Below are 19,721 nucleotides of genomic sequence, written 5' to 3' on the forward strand. Positions count from 1 at the left end.
ATAATGTCGAGGTAGCTGCCTTGAGTTGGCACAGCCAAATGTGTGGCCAGAACCCAAGTCTAAGCCTGTCTCACTCCAAGGTCCAGGTTCTTTTTGTTATTCCACATGTATCAAGTCCTTTACTTAGATTCAAAAAATCAGCTGCTCATAGACAAGATAGGAAGGCTTGTTTCAACTGCATTTCCTGCGGGGGAAATTGTTAACAGCTATCAGCTTATGCACTAGTCTTAAGTGTGTGCATTGGAGTTGAATGTGAGAGGCAGACATTCTCGTGGGAAGGATCCAGACTTCGGAGTCAGGCAACCTGGGCTCAAAACTCAGCTTTGCTACTTATGCTGTGTGGCTTTCTGCTTTCCTGAGCCTGTTTTCTTATCCATAAAATAGGGATAATAGGGCCAGGTGTGGTGGTTCATGCCTGTAATCCCAGCACTTTGGGAGGCCGAGGCGAGCAGATCACGAGGTCAAGAGATTGAGACCAGCCTGACCAAGAGTGAAACCCTGTCTCTACTAAAAATACAAAAATTAGCTGGGTGTGGTGGTGCATGCCTGTAGTCCTAGCTACTTGGGAGGCTGAGGCAGGAGAATCACTTGAGCCTGGAAGGCGGAGGTTGCTGAGAGTCGAGATAGTGCCACTGCATTCCAGCCTGGCGACAGAGCGAGACTCCATCTAAAAACTAAATAACTAAAAATAGAGATAATAATGCCTACCTCACAGGACTATTGTGAAGATTAAAGTTAATGCATATGCATGGAACATTTTCCATGATAGACCATATGGTAGGCCACAAAACAATATCTTAAGAAATATTAAAATATCAGGCTGGCTATGGTGGCGCATGTCTGTAATCCCAACACTTTGGGAGGCAGGAGGATCGCCTTAGCCCAGGAGCTCAAGACCAGTCTGGGACACACAGAGTGAGACCCCATCTCTATGAAAAAAAAATTGAAACCATATCAAGTATTTTCTCATACTACAATGGAGTAAAACTAGAAATAGTAACAAAAAGACCCCTGGAAACTATACAAATACATGGAAATTAAATAATACATACTTGAATAACCACTGGGTAAATGAAGAAATCAAAAAGGAAATAAAAAAATTTCTTAAAACATGAAAATGGAGGCCAGGCGCGGTGGCTCACGCCTGTAATCCCAGCACTTTGGGAGGCTGAGGCGGGTGGATCAAGGGGTCAAGAGATCAAGACCATCCTGGCCAGCATGGTGAAACATCGTCTCTACTAAAAAACTACAAAAATCAGCTGGGCGTGGAGGCACGCACCTGTAGTCCCAGCTACTCAGGAGGCTGAGGTAGGAGAATTATTTGAACCTGGGAGGTGAAGATTGCAGTGAGCCATGATTGCGCCACCGCACTCCAGTCTGGCTCCTGGTGACAGAGCAAGACTCTGTCTCAAAAACAAAACAAAACAGAAATCAAAAAACATGAAAATGCAAACACAACATACCAACACCCACGGAATGCAATAAAAGCAATACTAGGGGAGACATTTATAGCAATAAATATTTATATCCAAAAAGCAGAAGATTTCAAATAAACAACCCAATGATGCCCCTCGTGGAACCAGAAAAGCAAAAACAAATCAAACCCAAAATTAGTAGAAGCAAAGAAACAATAAAGATCAGAGCAGAACTAAACAAAATAGAGACTAAAAGTAGTACCAATAGATGAAAAAAAGAAAACTTGTTTTTTTCTAAGGATAAATTGACAAATCATTAGCTAGACTAAGAAAAAGAGAACATCCAAATAAATAAAATCAGAAGCCAGGCCCAGTGGTACATGCGTATAGTTCCAGCAACTTTGTAGGCTGAGAAAGGAAAATCTCTTGAGGCCAGGAGTTCGAGGCTACAGTGCATGATGATGGTGCCTGTGAATAGCCACCGCACTCCAGCCTGGGCAACAAAACAAGGCTTCATGTCTTAAAAAAAAAAAAATCAGAAATGAAAAGGGGAACATAATTCACACCACAGAAATACAAAGAATCATTAGAAACTATTATGAACAATTGTTTGCCAACAAACTGAAAAACCTAGAGGAAACGGATAAATTCCTGAATATATATAACCTACCAAGATTGAGCCAAAAAGAAAACCTAAAGAGACCAATAACAGGCAAGAAGATTGTACCAATCATGCCATTGCATTCAGCCTGGGTTACAGAGCCAGGCCCTGTCAAAAGAGGAGAGGAGAGAAGAGGGGAAGGAGGGTAGAGGAGGGGAGGGAGGGGAGGGAAGAGGAGGAGAGGAGAGACTAACACCAATTCTTCTCAGATCATTCCAAAATAATTAAAGAGGAAGGAATTCTTCCAAACTCATTCTACAAGTACAGCATTTGATTCCTGATATCAAAAACCAGACAAGGACAAAACAGAAAAAGATAACTACAGGCCAATATCCCTGATGAACACAGATGCAAAAATCCTCAACAAGATATTATGAAACAGAACCCAACAACACATCATAAAAGTAATAATACACCATGATCATGTGAGATTTATTCAAGGAATGCAAGAATCATTCAACACTTGCAATTCAATAAACATGATACATCACATCAACAGAATAAAGGACAAAAACCATATGATCATCTCAATAGGTACAGAAAAAGGATTTAATAAAACTCTACATATTTTCATGATGAAAACTCTCAACATAGGTTTAGAAGAAACATACCTCAACACAATAAAGGCCATATATGACAAACCCACAGTTCACATCATACTGAATGAAAAAAAGTTGACAGCATTTTCTCGAAGAACTAGAACAAAATAAAGATGGCTACTCTCACTACTCTTATTCAACTAGTACTGGAAGTCCTAGCCAGAGCAATTAGGCAAAAGAAAGGAATAAAGGATATCCAAATTGAAAAACAGACTCCACCAAAAAAAGAAAAAAAAAAAAACTAAACCTAAAAGACTCCACCAAAAACAGCAACAACAACAAACTCTTGGAACTGATAGACAACTTAAGTGAAGTTGCAGATACAAAATCAACATGCAAAAACCAGTAGCATTTCCATATGCCAATAATGAACTAGCTGAAAAAGAAATCAAGAAAGCAACCTCATTTATAGTAGCTACAACGAAATACCTAGGAATAAATTTAACTAAGGAGGTAAAAGATCTCTACAATGAAAACTGCAAAACAGTGCTGGAAGAAACTAAAGAGACACTTTAAAAATGAAGACATCCTGGCCGGGCATGGTGGCTCACACCTGTAATCCCAGCACTTTGGGAGGCTGAGGTGGGTGAATCACCGAGGTTGGGAGTTGGAGACCAGGCTGACCAACACGGTGAAACCCCATCTCTACTAAAAAAATACAAAAAAATAAACCAGGTGTGGTGGCAGGTGCCTGTTATCCCAGCTACTTGGAAGCTGAGGCAGGAGAATCGCTTGAACCCAGAAGGCAGAGGTTGCAGTGAGCCGAGACTGCACTACCGTACTCCAGGCTGGGTGACAGAGTGAGACTCCATCTCAAAAAAAAAAAAAAGAGAGGAACAAGAAGACCACACTACCCAAAGCAATCTACAAACCCAATACAATCTGTATCAAAATACCAATAACATTCTTCACAGAAATATAAAAACAATCCTAAAATTCATATGGAACCACAAAAGACCCTGAGTAGCCAAAGCAATCCTGAGGAAAAAAAAATGCTGGAGGCATCACACTGACTTCAAAATATACTACAGAGCTATAGTAACCAAAACAGCTTGGTATTGGTATAAATATAGACACATAGAACAATTGTACAGAATAGAAAACCCAGAAATAAATCCATGTACTTTCAGCCAACTGATTTGCAACAAAGTTGCCAAGAACATATCCTGGGAAAGGATAGTCTCTTGAATAAATGGTGCTGGAAAAATTATATATTCATATGCAGAATAATGAAATTAGACTCTCATCTTGCACCATGTATAAAAGTCAATTCAATGGATTACAGACTCAAACATAAGAAACAAAACTGTAAAACTACTGGAAGAAAACACAGGGAAAATGCTTCAGGACATTGGTCTAGGCAATGATTTTATCTGTAAGACTTCAAAAGCACAGGCAACAAAAACAAAAATAGACAAATGGGACTATCTCACATGAAAAAAGCTTCTGCACAGTGAAAGAAACAATCAGCAAAATGAAGAGACAACCTGTAAAAGGGGGAAAACATTTGCAAAGTATTCACCAACAGGGGACTAATATCCAAAATATATAAGAAACTCAACTCGACAACAACAACAACAAAATTTAAAAGTGGGTAAAGGATCTAAAAAAGCAGACATATTTCAGAAGGATACATACAAATGGACAACAAATATAAGGAAAAATGCTCAGTATCACCAATCATCAAGAAAACACAAATCAAAACTGCAATAAGATATAATCTCACCCCAACAAGAATGGCTGTCATTAAAAAGATTTTTTTTTTAATGCTGGTAAGGATGTAGAAAAAGGGAACTTTTTTTTTTTTTTTTTTTTGAGATGGAGTTTCATTCTTGTTGTCCAGGCTAGAGCACAATGGCAGGATCTCAGCTCACTGCAACCTCTGCCTCCTGGGTTCAAGCAATTCTCCTGCCTCAGCCCCCCAAGTAGCTGGGATTATGGGCATATGCCACCATGCCTGGCTAATTTTTGTATTTTTAGTAGAGATGGGGTTTCTCCATGTTGGTCAGGCTGGTCTCGAACTCCCGACCTCAGGTGATCTACCCACCCTGGCCTCCCAAAGTGCTGGGATTACAGGCATATTATAGGAAATAGTATGGAGGTGTCTTTAAAAACTGAAAATAGATCTAGCTACCATACAATCCAGCAATCCCACTACTGAGTATCCAAAGAAAAACTCAGTACGTCAAAGAGGTATCTGCATCCTCATGTTTACTGAAGCTCTATTCACAATAGCCAAGATATGGATTCAACCTAAATGGATGTCAACAGATGAATGGATAAAGAAAATGTGGTTTATATACACAATGGAATACAATTCAAACATGAAAAATAATGAAATTCTGTCATTCACAGCAGCATGATGAGGCTGGAAGGCATTCTATTAAGTGAAATAAGTTCAGGCACAGAAACATAAATGCAGCATAATCACACTCACATGTGGGAGCTTAAAACATTGAGCTCATAGAAGTAAAGATAGGATTGTGGTTATTAGAGATTTATAAGGGTGGGGAACGGGCGGATGGGGGAGGATGGTTAACAGATACAAAGTTACACCTCGATGGCAGGAATATGTTCTAGGGTTCTGTAGCACTGGAGGGTGAACATGGCTTACAGTAATTTAGAGTACATTTTTGAAAAGCTAGAAAAGAGGATTTTGAATGTTCACAACACACACACACACACAAATAAATATTTGAGGTGATAGATATGCTAATTGCCCTGATTTGATCATTACATATATTAAACCTGTATCAGAACATTACTCCCGGTCCTCAGACTGTGCAGATAAAAAAAACCTCTGTACCCCATAACTAAGTACAATTGTTCTGTGTCAACTAAAGATAAAGGGAAAAATATATATATAAGTACAAACAAGGAAAAGTTATTTACAATACATGGAACAGACAAAGAACTCATATCCAGCATATATCAAGAACTCCTACATAAATTTCAAAGAGATAGACAACCCAATTCTAAAAGTAGACAGAAGATTCAAAGGGATATTTTTAAAAAGAGGATGTGCAAATTGCCAATAAGCATATGATGAGATACTGAACCATATTTGTTATGAGGGAAATGTAAATGAAAACCTTTGAGATACTAGTACCCCTGCAGAGGAAGGGAGGAGAGAAGAAGGGGAGGGGAGCGGAGGGAGGGGAGGGGAGAGGAAGACTGACAATGCCAAGTGTTGATAAGGATGAGAAACTAAAACTCTGCTAGGAGTGTATACTGGAACAATCACTTTGGACAACTGTCTTGCAGCATCTGCTAAAGCCAAACCTATCTGTAACATAGCAATTTCATTTCTGGACATAAACTGAATAGAATGGGAGCTCCTGTCTACCAAAAAATAAGCACACAAATGTTTAGAGTAGCTTTATTGTAGCTGCAAACTAAAAACAATCTGAATGTCCATCAATAGTAGGTGAGAAAAATATATTATGGTATATCCATGTAATGGAACACCACATAGCAATGAAAAGAATGAACTACTGGTCTCACAGACATAATGTGGAGCAAGTACACTACTGTTTTTGGCACGGGTGCTGGAAATGTTTTATATCTTGATCTGAATGGTGGTCACATAGATGTGTACACCTATGTGACCACCATCCAGATTCTTCAAGTTATTTAAGATTTGTGCACTTTAATATATGTAAGTTTAACTTCAATCAAAAAAGTAAACTAAAAACTACTATATGTCATGTGCTTGGCACGAGGCGGGCACTGAACAGTAGTTGTCAGAATTTCTAGAGAAGAGGAGGCAGCAAGCCCATTCCACTGTGCACTGCTCAGACCACCAGGGAGCCCTGAGTGCAGTGCTGGGAGCCACCTTTTTTGAGAGGGCTGCTGACCATGAGAACATGGCATGACGGTGAGATCAGAACAGCAAGGGAGACCAGGCTTGGTGGCTCACGCCTATAATCCCAGCACTTGGAAGGCCAAGGCGGGTGGATCACAAGGTCGGGAGATTGAGACCATCCTGGTTAACACAGTGAAACCCCGTCTCTACTAAATTTACAAAAAATTAGCTGAGTTTGGTGGCACGTACCTGTAGTCCCAACTATTCGGGAGGCTCAGCCAGGAGAATTGCTTGAACCCAGGAGGCAGAGGTTTCAGTGAGCCAAGATCACACCACTGCACTCCAGCCTAGGTGACAGAGCGAGACTCCATCTCAAAATAAAAAAGAATAGCAAGGGAGGACTTGGTAAATAAGAGATGGTTGAAGGAAGATGATTATGTCAGGAATAAGACTTTGGAAGAACATAGAGTGTCTTTAAATAGTGAATGGCTCTCTGTAGAATGGGAATTAGACTTTTGCTTTGTGGCTCTAAAGCAGTAATTCTCAAACTGTAGCTGCATCTCATTCCCCTGGAGGGCTGGTTAAAACACAGATTATTGCCAGGTGTGGTAGCCTGTAATCCCAGCTGTTGCAGAGGCTAAGGCGGGCGGATCACTAGAGGTCAGGAGTTAGAGACCAGCCTGGCCAACGTGATGAAAACTCATCTTTACCAAAACACAGTTAGCCAGGTATGGTAGTGAGTGCCTGTAATCCCAGCTACTCAGGAGGCTGAGGCAGGAGAGTCACTTGAACCCAGGAGGCAGAGGCTGAAGTGAGCCAAGATCACCCCACTGCACTCCTGCCTGGGCAATAGAGGAAGACTCTGTCTCGAAAAAACAAAACAAACAAACAAACAAAAAAAAAAACAGGTTACTGAGCTTCACCCCTAGAGTTTCTAATTCAGCTGGTCTGTGGCAGGACCAAGAGTCTGAATTTCTAACAATTTTCCCGGAAATGCTGCTGCTCGTGGTCCAGGGACACGCTTTGCCAGCTACTGTTCTAGTCCACAAAATGAAGACAGCAGTTTGTGCTGTTGTTAATAATAACAATAACCATCAGAATTTATTGGAAACCTGGTGCACCAGCTCCTGTGTTACACACTGTCTACGTTTTCTCACAGTAGGGAAGTTCTTATTCACCCCATTTAAGAAAGGAGGAAACTGAGGCTCAGTTGCTCAGCGATCTCACAGCCTGGGCTAGATCCTCTGATTCCAAGCCTAGGCGTGCTCAAGCTGAGGCCAGGTGGCTACCTGCAGGGATGCTGTAAGTGGAATCCCATTTCTGAGTGGGAGGTTGCACTAATTTCAGAGTCCTTCCAACTCTCAGACTAGCTTCAGCTAGCACTTTAAGCACTAGCACTTAGTAAACACCAACTAAATACCAGACGCTAGGCAACACCTCCCCAGGTGTTTATGGCAACTGGTGTAACTCTAAGATGCTTCCTGGTCATCTCACCTCCTCCTGTCCCTCCCTTTCTTGGCACCTGTGTGACCACTCCCCTTACCCTCCAGGCAGACTAGCACTAAGTAGCTCATCCGGATATTTGGTAAAGGAGGCCCTTTATACACACACCCGCCTCTGCTGTTTGCATTCATGTGCCTTAGGATGGCCGGGCCATCCAGGTATAGTCCTTGGCACCAAACTATCTGCCATCCACCCCAGGCCAACCTCAGACAGAGCCTGCCAGTCCACCCCCACACTCTGGCCAGCAGGACAGCCATAGAGGGAGTGACAAGACAAAATCTGGAGATGAGGGAGGGGTGGCTTCATGACCCATAATGACCAGAGGAACTGCAGGATGTGCTTAATGACCTTGAGCTGGAGCCTTCACTCTCCTGCTCCTGCCTGGCCTCTGCAGAAACTGCAAAGCAGAGATCAGAAGGCCCTAGGGACAGAGGGCAGCCCCAGGTCACTAAGAGGATCCTGCTAAGCATGAAATCAAGCCCAAGACCCAGTGACTCCCTGCTCAGCTAACGAGAATCGGGCCTCTTTTCTTTATACCTTGTTTAAATATTTAAGGTCTTCAATTCTAACAGAAACAGCAACAAAAATAAAACGTACAACATGGTTTTATATACTAAGGAATTTCTGCAGCTGTGATGCATGTAAAAGGACAGTGGTAAGGGTATCTTGCTCTTATTTCCTTGTTTACCTTCTCCTGTGTGTTTCTCCAACATGGATTCTCTACCTCTGGGTGGTCCAAGATCTGCAGGGCTTCTCAACTTTCAGGTATAAGCACAAAAGTTCAGCTGGGTGCGGTGGCTCATGCCTGTAATCCCGGGACTTGGGAGGCTGAGATGGGTGGATCACCATGGGCCAACATGGTGAAACCCTGTCTCTATTAAAAATACAAAAATTAGCCAGGCGTGGTGGTGTGTGCCTATAATCCCAGCTACTCAGAAGGCTGAAGCAAGAGAATTGCTTGAACCTGGGAGGCAGAGGTTGAAGTGAGCTGAGATTGTGCCATTGTACTCCAGCCTGGGTGGCAGAGTGAGACTGTGTCTCAAAAAAAAAAAAAAAAAAAGAAGCACAAGAGTTTGGTGTAGTGCAAACACCTCTCACCAAGGAGTCAGAAATCCAGGCACCCAGGGATGAACCAACCCTGTGGTCCTTGCCTTGGAAGAACGGTACTAAACAGGGACTCAGCACTAGGATGGGTTGGGAGCCCCAAGGAGGGAGGCTAGAAAGGTCAGAAAAAGACTTCTGGAGAGGAAACCCTTGAGGCAATAAATAGATTTCAGTCTCCAAGAGCTTGAGAACCCTTTACTCCTACAGATCCTTTATTCCAATTAATGCAATCTTTCCATATTTGGGAGTCTCAAATCACTTTCCATGTCTTGTGAGGGAGGGGGATAATTCCCTTCCAATTTATAAGGGGGGAAATCAGAGAGGAGTTAAAGAAGCATCCAAGGTTTTGTCCTTCAAATTTAAGAATAAGCACAAGGTGGGGCAAGGGGAGGGATGGGGGGGTGGGGGGAGGTTGGGGAGGGATAACATGGGGAGAAATGCCAGATATAGGTGATGGGGGCAGCAAACCACTTTGCCATGTATGTACCTAAGCAATAGTCCTACATGATCTGCACATGTACCCCAGAACCTAAAGATCCAAAAAAAAAAAAGAGAGAGAATACAGCACAAGGTGCCCAACCAAGAAGGGCATTTGAATACACAGCGCAAAGGAAAGACTGGATAGCCTCTGCCCTTGGGGAACTTGTAATGGGGAGATGTGACATACACATGTATGTATATGTCATGTGTATAAAAAGTAATTGTAGAATTTTTGGACAAACAATTCACTTTACCAACTATTCATCCAGTACTTGTTATCTGCAAGGCATTCTTTTTTTTTTTTTTTTTCTTTTTTTGAGACGGAGTTTCGCTCTTGTTACCCAGGCTGGAGTGCAATGGCGCCATCTCGGCTCACCGCAACCTCCGCCTCCTGGGTTCAGGCAATTCTCCTGCCTCAGCCTCCTGAGTAGCTGGGATTACAGGCACACGCCACCATGCCCAGCTAATTTTTTGTAGTTTTAGTAGAGACGGGGTTTCACCATGTTGACCAGGATGGTCTCGATCTCTTGACCTCGTGATCCACCCGCCTCGGCCTCCCAAAGTGCTGGGATTACAGGCGTGAGCCACCGCACCCGGCCAAGGCATTCTTTTATGTGAGACGTGTGAGAAGGGTGGAGAGAGGGAGAACACAGGTCAATAGACATGCTCCCAGCCCTTAGAAACTCGTGGTTTAACTGGCTCCTGTAAGGCGCTGGAGGAACAGTCCATAAAATGTAATACCTGGCCCTGTGAAGATGGGATAGCAGTATAGGAATGGAAGAAAGTCTTGCTGGAAATGAGAATTTAATAGAATTAATTCATCTGGGAAAGATGCCTAAAGGAGGTGGATAGTGTGTGATGCTGGAAAATAGAAAAGACAGAGAAAGAGATGAAGAAAGCGACAATAAGCAAAATCTTTTCACATATAGACTCATCTTTCAGACCCCACTCAGAAGCCACCTCTTCCATGAAGCCTTCCCAGGCAGAAATAGACACTTAGCTCTCCAGGCCCTCAAACCGCCCCATTACAGAACATACCTCACTGCTCTATAATTGGCCTTCTGTCTCTGTGGGTTCTGCATCTGTAAATTCAACCAACTGTACATCAAAATATTTGAAAAAAAATTCATCTGTACTGAACATATACAGACTTTTTTCTTGTCATTCCCTAAACAATACAGTGTAACAACTATTTACGCAGCATTTACATTGCATTCGGTATTACAAGTAATCCAGAGATGATTTAAAGTGTACAGGCTGATAGATGTAGGTTATATGCAAATACTATGCCATTTTATATCAGGGACTTGAGCATCTTCAGATACTGGTATTTAACTGGAGGTGCTCCTGGAATCAATCCCCCCACAGGACGTGGGATATGGAGAGATGGCTGTACTTGTTTCTATATATGCTTATTTCAACCCAAGGACCTTCTATAGTACCAGAACTATAAAGGGGCTGAGTATTATATTCATGGTGAAGTGCCTCCCTTTATTTTTACTTACTTTTTATTTTTACTTTGCTATTATAGAGCCTGGCAAATGGAGAGCCCGAGACATCTTGGAGACATATCTCCAGAGAGATAAAGGGGCTAAGGGTCCTCTCCTTGTACCCGGGCTGTGGGGGTGGAGGAAACCGGAACCCCTTACCCTTTAAACCTAGGCGCTTAGTGTGAGGGAGATGGCAGATTTCTAGGGTTCTCCTTCTAAAGGTCAATGTGATTAAACTCTTGGGGTTCTAATGAAAGCCATGCACAGCTACTTACCAAAGAAGAAATGTATATACAACAAGATTTTGCCTTCTGTTCTGGGAAAAAGAGGGCTGCCGTTAGACCCTCAAAGTATTTTAACTTACACACACAAAAATGCACAAATCTTAAGTGTATAGCCCATAAATTTTTACATATATTTACACCTGTGTAACCACCAACTAGATCAAGCTTCAGAATGCTTCCCGTACCCCCGGCACTGGGGGCTACCTCTTTGTGCCAGGGTCATTGTCACTGTAGCTGGAGGAGCTGAGCCAGTAGCGTGCTGCAGTTGGGAACACCATTTAAGGAAATTATGGAAGGATTTCAGGTGTTTGGACTAGAGAAGCATAATCACTGGGGCAAGGTCATTTGGGGTGTGAAGGACTTACATGGCAGAACAATTAGATTTGTTCTGTGTGGGGCCGTGGGAAGCAGTTATAGGAAGGAACATTTCAATGTAGCCTAAGGCCCTTTCTACAACCAGAGCTCATCCACGCTGCAAGCAGGTCCCCTGGAAATATGCAAAGTCCTCAGCACTAGAGGTGTCAGTCAAGAACAGGACTGAGCTGCTATGGTTCCCGGAGTTCTGTGATTGGCAGAGAAGACTCAGTCAAAAACTGGTGGTTATGATTTGTTTGGTGATTTTTTCCCCCCAAGAGGGTAGCTTTTTAGTTTATTACAATTACTGTGCAGGCCCCCCATCATCACTATTAAATAGGCACTTGTCATTACTCACAGAGTGGTGGGCCACGGGACCCTGGGACTCCCCCATCTCTGGGGCTCACTGTCCAGGGAGGGACAGAGCAGACGCAGGGGTGCTGCTGTGAGATGGGACCAGTACCTGCAAGAGAAGTTGATTGCCCCACCTCATGCCAAGTTGTCTTGGGGACACCTGCCCATGTACCTCCTCAGTCTTTTCAGCCCTGGTCCCCCTGGTGGGCTCGTGGACATGATGTCATGGCTCCTGTCACTAACAGAACATCTGGGCAGAGGTGGCACCACAGGGCCTTACTGTTCTGCCTCCAGGGGCCAGATCCTGGCTCCCTCAGGAGCCATACCACTCAGCCAGCCCAAGGCCACCTAACGAAGGGACAGCCTAGGTCAGCTGCAGGTTCCTCGAACAATACCCAGCCTAGACACTAATCAACCCCCTACCCACTGCCAAGGCTTTATCCCTCGAAGAAAGAATTTTCCCCAGAACTCTTTTATACATGTTTTTTCTAGGAGATGATTTCAGAATTCCTCCCGGGGTTTCTCCAGGACACGGCCCTTCCCTCTCTGCCCTCCTCCAACTAGTTAGAAAGAGAAAGAGAAACAGCACAGATCAGCGTCATCCTCCACCTCCTCGCACCTGGCCAGGGCTGGGATGGGTTGAGGCTGGGACTCTCAGGCCCTCCCAGGGAGTTTAGTGTGGGAAGATGGCAAGTTTCTAGGGTTCTGCTTCTAAAGGGCAACGTGATTAGCCTCTTGGGGTTCTAATGAAAGCCATGCAAGAATACTCTCCCGAGAAGAAACGTATGTACAACAAGATTTTGCCTTCTGTTCCGGGGGAAAAGGGGTGCCGTTAGACCCTCGAGGTCTATCTGGGAAGCACCTAGGTTTAAAGCGTGAGGGGTCCGGGTTTCCTCCACCGCCACAGCCCGGGCGCGGGGAGAGGGCACCTAGCCTCCCTCTGGAGGCACAGGACGTCTCGGGCTCTCCATTTGCCGGGTCCTAAAATGGGCGCTCGCGCCCCTCAGTCCCTGGGGGCTGCATCCGGAGGCTGGTGGGGCGGGCGGGGGGCAGCGCGGCTCCCGGTTGGTCTCCGCAGCCGGGGGAGGGCGAGCATGTGCGCTCGGGTAGGAGGGGGAGGCCGGCGCCTGGCACCGCACAGGGAAGGCGCGGGAGCGGACGCGCTGCCCACCCGCCGCAGAGGCGCCCCCGCCGCCGCCCGGGCCCGAGGGCGGGGCCCCTCGCCGGGGCGGCCCCTCCCCGCCCCTCCCTCCCGGCCGCGGGCCTCCACAGCCCGGCCGGCCCTCCCGCGGGCTGCACTCGGACACCGGGCTCGCCGGGACCAGAGCCGCGAGCCCGCCAGCCGGGGCCATGGGCTGCGACGGCCGCGTGTCGGGGCTGCTCCGCCGCAACCTGCAGCCCACGCTCACCTACTGGAGTGTCTTCTTCAGCTTCGGCCTGTGCATCGCCTTCCTGGGGCCCACGCTGCTGGACCTGCGCTGCCAGACGCACAGCTCGCTGCCCCAGATCTCCTGGGTCTTCTTCTCGCAGCAGCTCTGCCTCCTGCTGGGCAGCGCCCTCGGGGGCGTCTTCAAGAGGACGTGAGTGCCGCGCCCGTGCGCCCCCGCCCCGCGAGCCCCGGCGCCCACCCGCGCCGGGCCGACCCTTCCCTCCGCCCCGCGACCCAGCCTCGGCCCCAGCCCCATGGGGCTGCCCGTCGCCCCCGCCTCCCGGGCCGCGACCACCCCTCCCAGCTCCGCCGGCAGCGCCCCGCCTTGGCCGAAGAGCTGCCTTCCTCCCTCCCCCGCAGCTCTCCCTGGAAAACTCTCTCCAGAGACTGAAGGTGACTTCTGGCTTATTTATTGGTCACCACTCATCCCTGTGAGAGGATAAAACCCGTTTCCACCTGCTTCCCCCACCCACCGCCCCGTGGGGAGAGGAGTGATGGAGTTTGCAGAGGTGTGGAGGGCGCCCCTCTTGCACAGCTCCTCTGGGGTTTGTCAGTAGCCCCAGCTGCCGGGGCGGGGTTGGAAGTGAGGTGGAAGGAAGGTGTGAGGGCCAGCTCTGTGGCGGTGCAGGGTGCCGGAGGTGGCCTGCGGCTTGGCTGATTCCCAGGGCCGGGCTCCGCCGTCGGCAGCTCCAGGTCAGCTAACACAGGCTGTCCCTTCCCCTGGGTAGCCATGGCGTTGGTGGGTCCTGTGTAGCCCTCCTCCTGTGACAGCCAGAATATGGTTTCTGCGTTGGCCCCCGAGACACACAGCACCTCACCATTAAGGCCAGGTAGGGAGGGGCAGGACACTTCACCCATAGCTTGGCAAGGTGACACTCCAGCCCTGGTGCCAAGGTTCCCCTCCACTCCCCACCCACCTCATGCTACTCCTGCTTGGCCTCTGCCCAGGACAGGGCTCTGGACTCTCCCTGGCACTGCCCCCAGAGGTCCCCCTTTGATACCATTGCAGAGCCTCATTCTCTCTGCTTAAATTGGACAGAGCCACCTCCGGGGGCCTTTGCGGAAAGGCAGCAGGATTCACGCTCCCGGTGCAGCGTGGAAAACAGAGACCCATCACAGAATAGGGAATAGATGACCTGCAAGCCGGAGGCTGCTGGGTGAGCCCCCAGCCCCAGCTCCTGGCTGAGTGGTTTCCCAGATCCCATGGACTCAGTCGAGCAAGCAGCTGGCCTGGAGACAAAACTACAGTTGGGCTACCCCAGAGAAACCTCTGGACAGGCCGTTCTGGGCTGTGGTTCTCCCCTTTGGCTCACTCCTAGAGGTGTTCATGAGGGCAGGTGTTTCTATCCGCCTTGCTTCCAGAGCTGGCGGAGGGAACACAGGTGTCAGTCCAGATGAACCCCACTTTATGCCACCCAGGCTTAAAAACATGGTCAATTTTGTAAGTGATTATCCCCATTTTCCCCAAATCCTCTTGTAAACCAAATTATTCTCCTCTTAAAAAGCAAGTCTCCTTGTGTACACCAGTGTTTTGTGGGTGTGGTAGAGGATTGGAATATACAGGAGACTCAGAAAAATCTTAAGAAAAAGCTCAAGATTCATTCTGCCTAGAGGTTTAATTAGAAAAGAAGATAAAGTATCTGTAGCTGGCAGAGGTTTTTTTGGTTTTGCTTAAGTACTTTGACTTACAAAAGCTCTTTTACCTGGAACTTTTAAAGAACATATGTAGTGCAAAAACAGGAAGGGGAATGAGGATAATTCGAAATGACAGGTTGGCAGGGCAGGGCTTGAAGGGCTCTGAAGCCAGCAGAGATGCACACTCACCCAGCTGGGCCATCTCTTCCTGGGTAGCTTTGTGTCTCCCTCAGCGCTGATTACCCAACACAGGACTCTGAACAGGGAGCAGAGAGAGCCCTGCAGCAGGAACTGGCTCACAGAAAAGAAAAAGAATCATGGTAACAATGATAACTCACTTTATTCTGCACTTGCTGTGTGCCAGGCACTATTCATAGTCCTTCACATGTATCAGCGCATTTAATCTTCACAACCACCTTGCAAAGTAGTACTGTTATCTCCATTTTATGCATAAGGAAGTAGGGGCACAGAGAGGTTCAGGAACTCTGCCCACAGCACATGGTTGTTAAGAAGACCATCCAGGAATCGAACACAGGCGTTATCTCTAAGACAGATCCTTAGGCAATACCTCTTGCTTTGTGAATCATCATCGTACACTCTGCAGATCAGGCACAGGTTTGGGATGAGTAGCCCTGAGGATGCTCATGGGCTGGGTATTCCTGAGCTCCAACAACTTCTGGGCATGCAACAGTGGGCCTCTGGGGCTTCCTGCTGGGATCTTTGAGTGGGGGTAGATCCTATCAGTGGTTGAGGTTTAAATTCTGAACCTCCCACCCACCAAGACAAAATGCCATGAAGAGCTCTTTCCTTTGGTTAAGAGCAAAGCAGATATACAGAAGAATGTCCAGGGGTGGCCTTGAGTGTAGGCAACAGCCTCCCACCACCTTGCTGACTCTGGGCAGCTCTCATCACAGTCTCCCATCCCCCCAGACAGAACCTCCACCCTGCAACCAAGCTTTAAAGCTGGGTTCCATGGGACTATGTCTCAGCTAAAATGCAATGGCCTCTCAAGCAAGTGCTTTGCAGCTTAAGTGATTACCAGCTCCACTCTCGCTTGGTTGATGCTTGTGAGTGGGGGATTGCTTTAGCAAATCTGTGAGAGCCAGCTGTTGCGGGGGAGTGGGGGAAAGTTGAGAATGACACATGGGAGAGGAGAGTTGGGGGTAGTGTCTTTCTTGTGGGTTCCTACTCGGTGGGTCCTGCCTACTGCTGGGACCAGACTGAGGGCACAGGCTGAACGGAGCTTCTAGATGCCTCCATAGGGATGTGCGTTGGAAGGACTAGTGTGGAAGGTGGAGAGCCTTGGATATTGGAGTGGGTGGAGGGGAAGACTTGAGCTCAGGGCAGCACCAGCTTACTCACTCTCTCAGAGAAAAACAAAAAGCCACCTGGTTGACAAGGGTGTATAGGTGTGTGCTTTGTCAGGCAGGAAAGGGGAAGGGGTATTTAGATTAAAGGTTAAGATTTTTCCTGGTTTCTTGGGGACCTGTCTAACCGCCCCAGGCAGTTGGGGGACCCCTTTATCTTGGAGGCAGCAGAGTAGGTAAACAACTTTCAGAGCTTCGCCAGCCTTCTCCCAGCCTCACCTTGGCCTCTCCCCTGCCCACGCTCTCTTAACAGAAGGTTTGTCGGAGGGTTTGTTGAGTTCTTCCTCTCTTTGCCCTGTCCACTTTCTCTTTTTCTCCCTTTTTTCCCCTCTCAGATTCCTTCTCATCTGCAGGTCCTACCCTGCCCCAGACCTAGCTATGACTCCCTCCTGGCCACTGCATCATACACCAGTTTCCCAGGCCACCCCCAGACCTGCTGGTCCCTTCTAGTTCCTCGAACACAGCACAAACCAGCTTCTCCCCGTGAGCTGGGCTCTGGTTGGTCTCTCATCCACAAAGCCTCTGTCTCTCCCTGGAGCACTTTGGGTACCTATCAGCATGCAACAAACCTGTGCCAAAAACCTACTGAGAGTCCAGCACTAGACACTGTCCTTGTTTTAAAAATCGGCCCCAACATGGGGCTGTCATATGACCCCAACCCCCAGGTATGTACCCGAAAGAACTGAAAATGTACGTCCACATACTAAACCTGTACGTGAATGTTCATAGCAGCGTTATTCATCCCAGTCAAAAAGTAGAAGCAAACCAAACGTCCATCAACAGACAGATGGACAAACAAAAACATGGCCTATCCAGCCAGGTGTGGCGGTACATACCTGCTTGTCCCAGCTACTTGAGAGACTGAAGTGGGAAGCTTGCTCAAGCCCAGGAGTTCAAAGCCAACCTGGGAAGCATAGTGAGACTCTAGGGTCAAAACAAAACAAAAATGTGGTATATTGGATGGGTGGGCTGGCTCACTCCTGTAATCCCAGCACTTTGGGAGGCTGAGGCAGGTGGATCACCTGAGGTCAGGAGTTCAAGACCAGCCTGGCCAACATGGTGAAACCCTGTCTCTACTAAAAAAAAAATAAATATATATATATATATATATATATATATATATACAAAAATTAGCTGGGCATGGTGGCAGGCATCTGTAATCCCAGCGACTCGGGAGGCTGAGGCGGGAGAATCACTTGAACCTAGGAGGCAGAGGTTGCAGTGAGCTGAGGTTGCGCCATTGCACTCCAGCCTGGGCAACAAGAATGCAAGTCTGTCTCAAAAAAAAGAAAAAGAAAAAGAGTGGTATATCCGTGGAATGGAATATCGCTCAGCCATAAAAAGGAGTGAGATACTGACACATGCTGTACCACGGATGATCTGGAAAACATCATGCTAAGTGAAAGAAGACGGACACAAGAGATCACATATTATATGATTTTATTTATGTAAAAGTCCAGAATAAGGAAATCTGCAGATACAGAAACTAAATTAGTAGTTGCGTAAGGCTAAGGGTAGGATGTGGAGAGGAATGGAGAGTGACTGCTAATGAATATTAGATTTATTTTTTATTTTTTTTAATTTTTTTTGAAACATAGTCATGCTCTGTTGCCCAAGCTGAAATGAGGTGGTGCGACCCTGGCTTACTACAACCTCCACGTCCTGGGTTCAGGCAATTCTCAGGCCTCAGGCCTTCCAAGAAGCTAGGATTACAGATGTGCACTACCACACCCAGCTAATTTTTGTATTTTTAGTAGAGACAGGTTTCACCACGTTGGCCAGGCTAGTCTTTCACTCTTGACATCAAGCAATCCTCCTATCTCAGCCTCCCAAAGTGGTGTGAGCCACTGCACCCGGCCTGGATATAAGATTTCTTTCTGGGGTGACGGAAATGCTCTAAAGGCAGATTGTAGTGATGGTTTTACAACTCCAAATATTCTAAAAACAATTGACTTGTATGCTTAAATATGTGAATTTTATAGTATGTAAATTATATATCAATTTTTTAAGTTAAAAAAAAATCTCAAAGCTAAGTTTGGTGGCTCACACCTGTAATCCCAGCACTTTGGGAGGCCAAGGTGAGACGATCACTTGAGGGCAGGAGTTCAAGACCAGCCTGGGCAGCAAAGTGAGACCTTGTCTCTAAAAACTTTTAAAAATTAGCTGGGCATGGTGATGCACACCTGTAGTCCCAGCTACTCAGGGGGCCGAAGTGGGAAGATCACTTGAGCCTGGAGTTTGAGGCTGCGGTGAGCCGTGATTGCACCACCGCACTTCCACCTGAGCAACAGAGCAAGTCCTTGTCTCAAAAACCAAAACAAAAATCTCAAAACTTATCCCACCCATTAATTCATCCATTCAACAAATACCTCTTGAGCAGATCCTGATTGAAGGGTGAATACCACAGACGAAGGAAAAGTCACTGCACTCATGGAACCCACACTATGGAGAATTTTACATAGTGAAATGAAGGAAATAATGCAGGGTAGCGTGGGGAGTGGCAGATTTGGGGGGCTACTTAGCTAGGTGCTCAAGGAAGTCCTTTCTGGGGAGGTGATATTAAAGCTGACTCTTCAGTGACAGGAGAGAGCCAGGCATACAAAGAATTGAGGGAGAGGTGTTCCAAGTGAACAGACTGCAAGTTCAAGTTCAACCAACATCTAAGGAGCATGCCCTGTGTACCCAGCACCACAGTGGGTTCAAGGGGATGCCATCATGTGCAAGATGCAGCTCCCAACCTCAGAGTCTAACAGGGTGGTCCTGCCTTAGCTGGGAATCTCCTCAAAGACCAGTTTGTCTGCCCCTCCCTTTGGATCTCTCCAGATTCAATGTGGGGCCCTGAACAACTGGGGTGTCAGTGTAAAGGCTGGGGTGACTGAGTTAGAGGGGGCTTTTTTAACAGTTGCCCTGCCCTCAGTCTCAGCTGCCCCTTCTCCATCAGCCTGGCTTGAGATAGAGTCACCAACCTGCCCTAGCTCCCAGGGGGTCCCTTATCTCCTGGTTTCTTGTCCCAGGTCCCCATACCATCTCCCTCTGGGCGGCTGCCCCTTTTTGGGTAGATAGGGGTTAGAGACACTTTCATCTGTGACTCTTCCACAGTTCTGCTCTCTGCCCCTCTTCCCTGGTCCCTCGAGGAAGGAGGTCATCCAGGCTGGGAGGGGAGAGGTGGGAGGAAGATGTCCTGAGCATCCCTGCTGGGACAAAAATGTAGAGAATGTCAGTGCCATCAGGCCCTACCCAG

The 19,721-nt window shown here is 46.9% G+C and overlaps 1 protein-coding gene and 1 long non-coding RNA gene across 5 annotated transcripts in view; one reads left to right on the forward strand and one right to left on the reverse strand.

Moving 5' to 3' along the window:
• Positions 1–13,509, reverse strand: part of LOC108302059 — a 52,077-nt gene extending 38,568 nt beyond the window's left edge. The window contains exon 1 of the long non-coding RNA XR_005199647.1: positions 13,459–13,509. This is a non-coding gene — a long non-coding RNA (uncharacterized LOC108302059). The remainder of the gene's footprint in view (positions 1–13,458) is intronic.
• Positions 13,308–19,721, forward strand: part of MFSD4A (major facilitator superfamily domain containing 4A) — a 33,982-nt gene continuing 27,568 nt past the window's right edge. For 3 of the 4 annotated variants that reach the window (XM_017525455.2, XM_037737360.1, XM_037737362.1), the window contains exon 1: positions 13,308–13,629. In XM_017525455.2, the coding sequence (XP_017380944.1) occupies positions 13,400–13,629 (230 nt within the window). In that variant the 5' untranslated portion in view covers positions 13,308–13,399. Of the gene's footprint in view, positions 13,630–16,827; positions 17,146–19,721 lie in introns of those variants that run through there. The other variant, XM_037737361.1, reaches the window with a different exon arrangement.

The sequence above is a fragment of the Cebus imitator genome, unplaced genomic scaffold, assembly GCF_001604975.1.
Source record: "Cebus imitator isolate Cc_AM_T3 unplaced genomic scaffold, Cebus_imitator-1.0 Scaffold38, whole genome shotgun sequence".
NCBI lineage: Eukaryota > Metazoa > Chordata > Mammalia > Primates > Cebidae > Cebus > Cebus imitator.